Here is a 12427-nt window from a genome sequence, read left to right on the forward strand (position 1 = left end):
CACATTCCAAACATGTGCAGGTTCGTAGATTTATTGGCTTCTGCAAATTGCTACTATTGTGTAGGATAGAGCTAGTGTACAGGTAATGGCTAGTTGGCATGGAGCGAAGAGCTGGTTTCCACACTGTTTCTCTAAACTAATCGTGTAATGCAAGCTCTGCCAGTTCCCCTTTCCTGAAATGTATTCTGTCTCAAAGTGCCTACTTCTACCTTCTGATGTAAATTCCAAAAGCAACACTAAACTACTCAGAATACCCCCAAAAAAAACAAACAAACAAAAAAGAAGAAAAAAAAAGCTTTTAGTTCAGAGAACAAGGATTCCCAGTTCCTTAAATTAGCAACCTAGCCACAGTACCTCCCTCTGCACCCTCAGTAATTGTACTTCAAAGTAATGCCCCTGTCCCACTTAGGAAACCTGAACGGAAACCTCTGGAGACTTTGCACCCCACCCAAGGTTTCCGTGCGGTTCCCGGAGGTTGCAGGTGGTTGCCGGAGGTTGCAGGTAGTGGAAGCAGGTAGGGAGACTGGCAAAAACCTCCGGGAACCGCACGGAAACCTTGGGTGGGGCACAAAGTCTCCAGAGGTTTCCGTTCAGGTTTCCTAAGTGGGACAGGGGCATTAGTGTACTAGGATTGAGCAGGACCCAACAGACCACAACCAAAGTACTTAGAATATTAATTAAAAACTAAGAAATTGTCTCATTGCACACCCGCCCACATTTTGTCCATCTCTCACACATACTTACTACACACAAGAGAGCATTCAGATCATTAGAACATAGAACACAAAAGCACAGGAACAACCCCTCTGCCCACAATGTTTGTGCCGAAGTTAAACTGATCTCATCTGCCTGTCCATGATCCATGTCCTTCTATTCCCTGGACTTCTGTGCGTATCCTAAACCCTCTTGAACACCACTATTGTATCTGCCTCCACCACCACCCCTGGCAGTGCGTTCCAAGCCCCTACCACCCTCTGTGTAACAAAAAATTACCCCACACACTCCCGAATCCCTTTGCACGCCCGACATCTGAATCCTCTCCCCACTTAGAAAAATTGAGTTTGCAACCTTGGATACCCACTGTCCTTTAACTCACAATGTGGATTATGCCCATCTAGAGGCACAGTAATCATGTGCTTCTCCATCCGACATTCTCCAACAAAAACAAAGTGAGCAGTATCAGCCACTGTGAAATAAACCATATCTCATGCGAGAATGTCATTGCCAATCTGCTGACAAAAATGTAAGAAAACCCACTGAGGCAAAGGTGCAAACACAGAATTTAGTGCCCACAATATTAAAATTCATCCCAGTCTTTCTCCCTCAAAGAGAAAATTACTTCCAAATTAGTTCCTGTTGGGTGCTGGGAAATGTTGGGTGCAATATGATGACTTACGTAGGTTGCAGTCTGCCTCTTAAATTCATGCCAAATTTTTAATAAAACTCACTGTAATTAAATGAATTTAAGAGGCACGAGTACAATGTACCGAGACTTTGTAACCCATGCAGGTATGGTGGCAGGTGACTAATCCCCGTGCAATCACTTCATCCTGGTAACTGAGAGTTGAGACCATAGAATATGCTGAGGTTAAAGAACTGTGGATAGTCAAATATGAAATGTGGGTTCAAAGAGTACATGAACCTTTGGGGGCAATCAGGCCTACAAAAGCCAAAGATGCAGCGCTGGTCTAAAGTGGAACAGATGTTGCAGGGTTAAGCCAACAGTGGGTCTGAAAACAGCCAGTGTGAATGCCTTCAAATCCTTCCACTTTTTCCTTCTATTCAATTTTTGAGTGTTGATTTTGTAAGTTTTCAGTAAAGCCCCAAATCAATCCTTCAACCTTTCCCATAAAACAACTAAAGGGCCTGTCCCACGAGCATGCGACTGCATGCGGCAAGCGCGACCAAACCGGAAGCGGGGGCTGCGCGGAGGTCGAGTGATCCCCATACAGGGCCTGTCCCACCAGCATGCGACTGCATGCAGCGAACGCGACCAAGCCGGAAGCGGGGGCCGCGCGAAGGTCGAGTGATCCCGTACGAGTTGACGTGAAGTTCGAGCGAAGTCCGTGGGATGTTTGCGCTAGGCGTACACTGTCAAGACGCTGCGTACTGCGTCGAGACGCTGCGCACGCCTGTCGAGACGGTGCATACCGCCTCAATGCGGCTGCGGGCCAGCAGGCCGTTGCTGCGCGGAATTTTTGGACAGTCAGTTTTTCGGAGCCCCGCGCGATGTCGGGACCAGCTCCGCACAACTCCATACGGCTCCGGCGATCAAAGTGGGACCAGCCCCGCGAGGCCGTACGGCTCAAGCGACCACGTTAGGTCGCGCTTGCCGCATGCAGTCGCATGCTTGTGGGACAGGCCCTTAACTGTCATGCAACGTGAACCAATTACAGAAAGTACGCAGCATCTGCATCATCACAGCAACACCCAAAGAAAGCCATTCAGGAACTAATCTGAAAGCTGTGGACCATTGCTTTAAATGGGATGCTGATGGGTCCTTCCTGCTGTTCATATCTTGGCTGTGTTTTTAAGAAGGTGATGTAGCACTGTAGTAGAGTGAAGGTTTCCCAAGTAGAAGGTCCTGGTTTCAATCTCCAGCATCTTTGCAGGTCTGAAGGATGGCACAGTGGTACAGCTGGTGGAGCTGCTGCCTTACAACACCAGAGACCGGGTTCCATCCTGACATCGGGTGCTGTCTGGAATTTACATGTTCTTCCTGTATCCACATAGGTTTCCTTTGGGTGCTCCGGTTTCCTGGCACATTTTAAAGATGTGCAGGTTTGTAGGTTAATTGGTCTCTGTCAATTGTCTCTAGTGTGTAGGAAGTACATGATGAAGTAGGATAACATAGAACTGGTCCGAGCAGCTGGTCAATGGTCAACCTTGAATCTGTGCACCCAAGGGCCTGGTTCCATGCAGTATCACTAAACTAAGGGATTTCTGCTCAAATGGAACGTTCCAAGTGGCACTACTGGGTGTAAGTCAGCATTGGACATCAACCAATGTCAAGATCTGTCCATTCTGGGTGCAAACTTCCCATCAATACCCACAGTTGACTTCAAAATAGCAAATCACTCCACGTATGTGCACACCATGTGGATGTTATGCTGGTGCCCAAACAGCGGCCACTGCTTCCAAGAGACGGGAATTACTGGCCTTAAGTTGCCGTGGAATATGTTTAAAGATTGTTGAAGTATGAGTTCTAAGAACACAATCTATTTTGACAAACCTTTCCAAAACATCCGGGGTGACGGAGAGGAGGAGGGATTTGAAAGAGGAGATGGCACTGCAATAGTTATCTAGACGTCTAATAGTGCCTTCAAAAGGGGAGGATATTCTCAAGGATTCTGCAAGCAAGGCCATGTCAATGGAGTTTGGAAAATAAAAAAGGGTGGTTACTTTAGAGGAGATGCATTACAGAGCTCCAGCCAATCCGCTGGAGATAGAGGATCAGTTATGCAGACAAATCACAAAGAAGTGTGAAAATAATAGGGTTACAGTGATAGGGATTTCAACATCCATTATATTAATTGGGATGGTTTTGATAGACTTTGAGGCTGTAGAGTTTTCGAAGTGTATGCGGGGGGAGGGGGTGTTTGAGCCACTGTATCGATAGTCCTAGTGCGAAAAGGGGTGTTACCAGAACTAATCCTTGGAATGTAGACAGACCAGTAGAGGGAGTGTCAGTCAGACAGCATATCAGAGAAGGTACACAAAATTGCTGGGGAAACTCAGCGGGTGCAGCAGCATCTATGGAGCCAAGGAAATAGGCGACGTTTCGGGCCGAAACCCTTCTTCAGACGTCTGAAGTGTGGACATGTGAACATGTGGAGTTGTTTAAACAGAAAGTAATTTGGAGGGTAAATTAAGGAGCATGAAATCACACAGGTATGCAAGACTAGAGATATATTACACAATATTAAATGCCAAGGGCAAGAGCATGTGCAGGAAAGGTGTTGGGTCACTTAGTTGAAGTCTGTACACAGAGCGAGGTCTTAAATTAATTCAGGGAAGGCGATAGAGGAATTCTAGCACAAAATAATGTGGAAAAGGAGGCTGGGGTGAAGGATATAAAAGCTGAATATGCTTTTTCTTTCCAGCATTGGTGTAAAGGGAAATAGAGTTAATGATTCAGGTCGAAAACCCTTCATCAGTACTGAGATGGAGAGAGAAATTTAAAGTTGCAGGAAGAGTGGGGAGGAAGGAGGAGTGGATACGTGTAAGGGAATAACTCTGATAGGGTAGGGCCATGGTTGCCTTGTGAGTATGCTCTAAAAGCTGGTTGATTTGTAGTGGTATCAGATAAATTGCCCCATGATCATTAAAGCTATAGAATGAGGGGAGTTAGACCGAGAAAAACAGAAAAGGAATGCAAAAGTCATGAAATATAAGACATGCTCAGGAACTGAAGCAAATTCACATTGGGCAGGAAATGGTGTTGGGTATTCTGATGGGACTGAGGGCTGATAAATCCGCAGGGCCTGATGGTCTGCATCCCAGGGTACTTAAGGAAGTGGCTCTAGAAATCGTGGACGCATTGGTGATCATTTTCCAATGTTCTATAGATTCAAGTATCAGTTCCTGTGGATTGGAAGGTAGCGAATGTTATCCCACTTTTTAAGAAAGGTGGGAGAGAGAAAACGGGGAATTATAGACCAGTTAGCCTGACATCGGTGGTGGGGAAGATGCTGGAGTCAATTATAAAAGATGAAATAGCGGCACATTTGGATTGCAGTAACAGGATCGGTCCGAGTCAGCATGGATTTATGAAGGGGAAATCATGCTTGACAAATCTTCTGGAATTTTGAGGTTGAAACTATGAAAATGGACAAGGGAGAGCCAGTGGATGTAGTGTACCTGGACTTTCAGAAATCCTTTGATAAGGTCCCACATTGGAGATTAGTGGACACAATTAGAGCACGGTATTGGGGGTAGAGTGCTGACATGGATAGAGGAGTGGTTGGCAGACAGGAAACAAAGAGTAGGGATTAACGGGTCCCTTTCAGAATGGCAGGCAGTGACTAGTGGGGTACCGCAAGGCTCTGTGCTGGGACCGCAGCTATTTACAATATACATCAATGATTTGGATGAAGGGATTAAAAGGAACATTAGCAAATTTGCAGATGACACAAAGTTGTGTGGCAGTGTGAACTGTGAGGAAGATGCTATGAGGATGCAGGGTGACTTGGACAGGTTGGGTGAGTGAGCAGATGGATGGCAAATGCAATTTAATATGGATAAATGTGAGGTTATCCACTTTGGTGGCAAAACAGGAAGGCAGATTATTATTTGAATGGTGTCAAGTTGGGAAAAGAGGAAGTACAACGAGATCTGGGGGTCCTTGTGTATCAGTCACTGAAAGTAAGCATGCAGGTACAGCAGGCAGTGAAGAAAGCGGATGGCTTGTTGACCTTCATAACAAGAGGAGTTGAGTATGGGAGCAAAGAGGTCCTTCTGCAGTTGTACAGGGCCTTAGTGAGATGACACCTGGAGTATTGTGTGCAGTTTTGGTCTCCAAATTTGAAGGACATTCTTGCTATTGAGGGAGTGCAGAGTAGGTTAATTTCTGGGATGGCGGGACTGTTATACGTTGATAGAATGGAGCGTCTGGGCTTGTACACTCTGAAATTTAGAAGGAAGAGAGGGGATCTTATTGAAACATATAAGATTATTAAGGGTTTGGACACGCTAGAGACAGGAAACATGTTCCCGATATTGGGGGAGTCCAGAACCAGGGGCCACAGTTTAAGAATAAGGGATAAGCCATTTAGAATGTAGATGAGGAAAAATATTTGCACACAGAGGGTTGTGAATCTGTGGAATTCTCTGCCTCCGAAGGCAGTGGAGGCCAATTCTCTGGAAGCTTTCAAGAGAGAGTTAGATAGGGCTCTTAAAGAAAGTGGAGTCAGGGAATATGGGGAGAAGGCAGAAACGGGGTACAGATTGTGGATGATCAGCCATGATCATATTGAATGGTGGTGCTGGCTCGAAGGGCCGAATGGCATACTCCTGCACCTATTGTCTATTGAGGTTAGGCTGTGCTAAATGGTTAAAGTAAAATTGAGCTAATGTCATAACTTGTTCTGGTCACGAGAAAGAGGGAATTACCTGAAGTTGTGAAATTCAATACCAGGTCTGCAAGGATGCAATAATTGATTGTAGATGCAATAAAAGTAATAAATGAAGTAGAATTAGGCCATTCGGCCCATCAAGTCTACTCGGCCATTCAATCATGGCTGATCTATCTCTCACTCCTAACCCCATTCTCCTACCTTCTCCCCATAACCTCTGACACCCGTATTAATCAAGAATCTATCTCTGCATTAAAAATATCCACTTACTTGGCCTCCACAGCCTTCCGTGGCAAATAATTCCACAGATTCACCACCCTCTGACTAAAGAAATTTCTTCTCATCTCCTTCCTAAAAGAACGTCCTTTAATTCTGAGGTTATGACCTCTAGTTCTGGACTCTCCCACTAGTCGAAACATCCTCTCCACATCCACTCTATCCAAGCCTTTCACTATTCTGTGTTTCAATGAGGTCCCTCCTCATTCTTCGGAACTCCAGCGAGTACAGGCCCAGTGCTGACAAATTCTCATCATAGGTTATCCTACTAATTCCAGGGATCATTCTTGTAAACCCTTTCTGGGCCCTCTCCAGAACCAGCACATCCATCCTCAGATATGATGCCCAAAATTGCTCACAATATCCCGAGATAAAAGGCGAGATGTCATTCTTCAAGCTTATCCTGGTCCATGTTATAACAGTGCGGGACGATACAGACAGCTCAGTGTGTGGGTGGGATGGAGATTTGACATAGTAGACCACAGGAAGTTGACGGTCACATCTGCTGACTGAGCACAGGTGCTCATTAAAGCAACACCCCATCTGCATGTGGTTTCTCCAATGTAGCGAAGACCACATTATGAACACAACATGTAGTACACTAGGTTGGAGGAGGCGTTTACCTGGAAAGACTACTTGGGTTTCTGGACAGTGAGAAGGGAAGAGGTGCAAGCGCAGGTGCTCCATATTTTGCGGTACCTGGAATGAGGGAATTACCTGACAAGCCGTAGTCTTGAGAGAAAATTAATTGGGTTAGAAGAATGAGGGGTGATCTCATTAAGACAGAGACTTGGCACAGTAGAGGCTAAGTAGTTACCACTTGTTCAGGAGTCTTAAAAAAAACTAGTTGCAATCTTAGAATTAGGGATCAGACATTTAGTATTCAGCATTGACACCAATGTAGAATAGGTAATCTGCAGATTCGCCACCCTTTGAGAATTTGATTTTGAATCCTTGGAAGTCTGCAAGGCACACACCATACACGTGCATTTATTGACCATAATCAGGTGAGAGATCTTGAATACAATGGTCAGAAGAGATGTGGAAGCTTTGCGAAAGTTTAAAGAGTAAAGCTCATTCATAATCCTAATTAATAGCAAGGCAGGTTGCAAGGTTGAAAGCCTGAATGACCTAGTCACGTTGTTATTTCTTATCTTCATCACTGTATATGTACATGTAATAAGGAAAAGACAGCTACATAAAGAACAAAGATATACAAAAATGGTGGAGAAACTCAGCGGGTGAGGCAGCATCAATGGAGCGAAGGAAATAGGCAACGTTTCGGGCTGAAACCCTTCTATCTTAAGAACAACTTTGTTGCTGCAAACTTGAAGCCTAATTCTATGCAGTAGAAAATGCTCAAATTATGTCCAGAAAATTACCTTCTGCTATCAATGATCATTTGTCACTTTACAAATTCTAATCTTTATACACTGGTTATCTTTTTAAATAGACTATTGAAACCCGTGGGTTTTGGAACCAGAATAAATGCCTGCAACAACTTGGATTTAAATATACAAGAGTCATTTAAAAAAGCAATACACAGAATCAACAGTGTGACATTAGAAAGACCTGGTGAAAATACGACTGGCCTGCTTCTTCGTAGAACATACCTTCTGCACCAAGTGACAAGTCATCCTCAAAACTGCATCCATTTTTTGGAACTGCACCTGTTGAGATAACCACATGTCTAAAAAAATGTTCAATTGGTATTCCTTAAAATGCCTTAGTTCTATCAGAAATGTCCACGTTCAATAACTCCATAAATGTCTTTTAGTCTCGTTACATTCCATTTAATATTGTATCTGAAAAATAAAATTACAATCCCCTCCAAAAACAAAATCACTGCTTTTAGATGTATATAAAGAGAAACACAATCTGCAATCTAAAAAAGTATTGATTCAAAGGAAACAAATTTACCCTTTAACAGTAGGTGGCTTTGTTCATCCAAGGATGCCCCACATGGCTCTCTGCAAGTGTATAATAAACATTTATTAAACTTGATGTTTTCATTTATACAAATACACACATTGCCCATAAAACTTCATAACAATATCTCCCATGAAAACAGATTCTATTTGGGATACCACTCTGTAAAACTTGGCCTGGTATTGGTTAATTAACACGCAAGATTTAAAAAAAGTACATCTACTGCAAGGATGTAACATACATGAAAAGTTGCATTGAAAATTGTTCATTTTCTCCAAGCCTGACATTATATCAGTGACTAGTTTTAAAGCACTTCATCAGCTGGGAGCTGCTGTACAAGGACACTGAGGTCGTGAAGGGCTAGATAAATAATATCCCTTTTTGAAAAGTTGTGGATTGTTACATCAGATTGAGATTTCTCTTGCAAGGAACATTGTGATAAACTAAGAGAGTATATTTAAATGACAATAAAAATTGGGGAGGAGCTCATTATGTCCTATCACTGCTTCTCATTACAACCCTATCATTTCAATTGCAATAATGTTTTCCAGCATCCCAGGTGATTAGGACTGCACATGTTAAATCAACCTCATTGGCTAGCATTTACTCTGTGGGAACATTTAAAATATGACTGTCATGCTTCAATCCAGGAGTCAAGGTTATCAGTGATATTTGATGAAATATTTAATGCCCAGCTAGCTGGTTTCACTTGCACAATTGACAAAAATGGTTCGCTTAATTTTTGACAATGGAAACCAATGGATTTTAAATATTATGGAAATCAATTAGATTAGATTAGATTAGATTAGATAGCCTTTATTGTCATTCAGACCGAAGTCTGAACGAAATTGCAGCAGTCATACAATAAATATGGGGTTAGTGCAAGAAGGTGGTGCTATGGTCAGTCCAATTTTATTGAAACTGCAGAGTAAAAGTGAAGGGCCAATTGACCCATGTTGTAATTCTTAACACTCCCCTCAAATAAGTGTATAAAATCATGAGGGGAATAGATGGGGTAGACACACAGAGCATTTTACCCAGAGAATTCCCCTTTCACTAGAACCAAAGGACATAGGTATAGGGTTTGGGGGGGGGGGGGGGGGGGAAGCATTAATAGGAATCTATGTGGCAATTATTTCACATAGAGGATGATGGGTATATGGAACGAGGTGCCAGAGGAGGTAGTAGAGGCAGAAATAAAAACAACATTTAAAAGACATTTGGACAGGTACATGAATAGGAAAGGTTGAGAGGAATATGGACAAATGCGGGCAAGTGGGACCAGTGTAGATGGGGCACGTTGATTGGCGGAAACCGACGATAAACTAAGGATCAAATGTTGCAGTAGTATTATTCATCGTTCCGATGCACAGTTGGAGCAATTATGGTGTCACTAAACCCACATTTTATCTCTCCTGTGAAAGACAGAAAAAAAGAGGTATTAAGTAGCACCTTGTTTTGTGTACAGCCTTTGAAACTATTGTAGGAAATGTGACTGCCAATTTGTGCAGAGCAAGGTTCCAAAAACATCAATGGCTGAATCTTGTGTGCGAAAGAACTACAGATGCTGGTTTAAACCAAAGATAAACACAAAATGCCAGAATAACTCAGCAGGACAGGCAGCATCTCTGGAGAGAAGGAATGGGTGATGTTTCGGGTCAAGACCCTTCTTCAGACTAGGCTGAATTTTGCTGACCATCTCCGGCTTTTCTAAAGGGGACTTTCGGTATGCAAACGTTCAGATAGAAGTCCCACACATCTGATGCAGATCCATTGCATAATTCAGGATTAATTGAGTTGCAGACGCCATCACATCTGTTACTACCCCCCACGGCTGGATTCCACGTGGAATTTAGCAGTAATGGTTTGTCCTGCTGGAATTCCTCAGCATTATGTTGTGGCACTTTTGATCCTATGCCAGAATTGGGAAGGGCATTTTAAAAAATTTTTAATCTCCTTTTGAGTCTTAAGGGTAATATGAAGGATCATTGTCAGTTTTACTGCTGTTTTGCATGAAGCTTTAGGTTCAGCAAAAGCGCCATAAACCAAGTCAGAATGGTTTAAGTTCAACTATTATTCAAGAGATCTGAACCCATTATTATGATGATTTAAGTATTTTAATGGCAATTTTTATGTATTAAAAAAAGTTTCAAATAATTACATCAATTTTTAGGAGTCTAAATGTCAAAATCTTTTTTAAAAAACTGTGCCAACTTAAAGTGACTACAAAATCAGAAGGACACAATAATTTTGAAGCAATAATATATCTATTATCAGGAATCTGTACATCGCAGGCTTTTACCCAGGGTAAGGGATTCAAAAACAAGAGGACATATGCTTAAGGTGAGAAGGGCAAGATTTAATATGAAACTGAGGGGCAACCTTTTTATTCAAGAGAGTTGGCAGTATGTGGAATCATCTGCCATAAGAAGTAGTGGAGGCAGATAATATAACAGCTTTTAAAAGACACATGGGTAGAAAAGGTTTAGAGGGACATGGGCCAAATGGGACTAGCTTAGATGGTGATGGTGGTCCGCGTAGACGAGTTGGGCTGACGGACCTGTTACCGTGCTGTATGACAAACATTCACACAGGGTTATCCTTTTATCCTAAGTTTGTTTTCATCAAGCATGTTTTGAGACTGTAACTGCATGGTCTATCAATCAAATCCCTTTCATAGATTAAGAACCTGTATACTTTTTGCCAGCCTGAACAATATTACTGTAGGTGTCAATCCATTACCTTTGCTATTGCTCTAAAAGTTAATTTAAGATTCGTGAACATATTTTTGATTTGAATCCTGGATTCCCTGAGAATTTACAATTTTACATCAAAAAATTGATCGAAGGCCTTTAATGCCCACGTAACATAAATACACTTGTGGCTTGCCTTGAGCATTAGTTTAGTGTCGTTTAGTTTAGAGATACAGCACGAAAACAGGCCCTTCGGCCCACCAAATCCACGCCGACCAGCAATCCCCACACTTACACTACCTTACACACACTAGGGACAATTTATGATTATACCAAGTCAATTAACCTACAAAAGTGTGTGCATTTGGAGCGTGCGAGAAAACCAGAGATACCGAAGAAAACCCAAGCAGGTCACTGGGAGAACGTACAAACTCCGTACAGACAAGCACCCGTTTTCTGGATTGAGCCCAGGTCTCTGGCGCTGTAAGGCAGCAACCCTACCGCTGCACCACCATTTCGCCAATGTTATTGTTATTAATTAGTAAAACATAATTAACCACCAAACATGTACATTTTAAGTGTGTAATGGGGCTAATTTGTTCAATACAAAAATAGGTGTAGAAGCATAATGAATAATATCACAACGCATAGAATTGCAATTGACAAAAGAGCAATTACTGTTAGTGAACTATTTGCACGGTAAGTTATTTTAAAGTACTTTCCATTAGTAAATGCAAATAAGTTTCATATTTCCCAGTAAACATAAAGTTGGAACATAAAGCTTGCAGCAATCTTATTATCTCCCAAATATATATATTTTCATGTAAGATCCACCAAGTCCTTGAATTAATAAATTCCAAGGTTAGTACATTAAGTGAGTCACATGTTCAGGACTTAAAAAAAAAAACATTTCCTGGCATTACTTTATCCATCCCTTAAACTGGGGTGGGAGATTGCAACCTTTACATGGTCCGCCCTGTTTCGACGAATGTAATCAACCTGGCGTGCACAATCAAATAAGATCAGATAGAACAAGTTGTCCTACAACTTTAGGCTGTGCACGCCATACGCAAGAAGAAGAAGATCCCTTAGGCTAATGCTTATAAAATTATTTGAAGCATTTTGTTATATCAGAATTAGTAGTGTGCAGGCCGCACAAAGGAATGATTACATAAAACAATACGGTACAGGGGCAGGCCCTTCGGCCCACAATGTCCATACCCAACATTGTGCCAAATTAAACTAATCTCCTCTGCCTGCACACAATCAATATTCCTCCATTCTCCACACATCCATGTGCTTATCTAATCTAAAAGTCTCTAAAATGCCACTAGTGCATCCGCTTCCACCACCACCTCTTGCATTGCGTTCCAGGCATTGCGTTCTACACATTTAAAAAAACCTGGTCGCATATCTCCTTTAAACATTCCGCTTTTGACCTTAACGCTATGCTCT

At 42.4% G+C, this 12427-nt stretch overlaps 1 protein-coding gene across 4 annotated transcripts in view; it reads right to left on the bottom strand.

Moving 5' to 3' along the window:
* The window catches only part of itprid2 (ITPR interacting domain containing 2), an 81696-nt gene that overhangs the window by 47656 nt on the left and 21613 nt on the right, over positions 1 to 12427 (bottom strand). For all 4 annotated transcript variants that reach the window (XM_033023828.1, XM_033023827.1, XM_033023825.1 and 1 more), the window contains exons 4-5: positions 8271 to 8320; positions 7964 to 8020 (exon numbers count right to left, since the gene is read on the bottom strand). In XM_033023828.1, the coding sequence (XP_032879719.1) occupies positions 7964 to 8020; positions 8271 to 8320 (107 nt within the window). The remainder of the gene's footprint in view (positions 1 to 7963; positions 8021 to 8270; positions 8321 to 12427) is intronic.

Source organism: Amblyraja radiata, chromosome 7 (genome assembly GCF_010909765.2).
Source record: "Amblyraja radiata isolate CabotCenter1 chromosome 7, sAmbRad1.1.pri, whole genome shotgun sequence".
In the NCBI taxonomy this organism is placed as follows: domain Eukaryota; kingdom Metazoa; phylum Chordata; class Chondrichthyes; order Rajiformes; family Rajidae; genus Amblyraja; species Amblyraja radiata.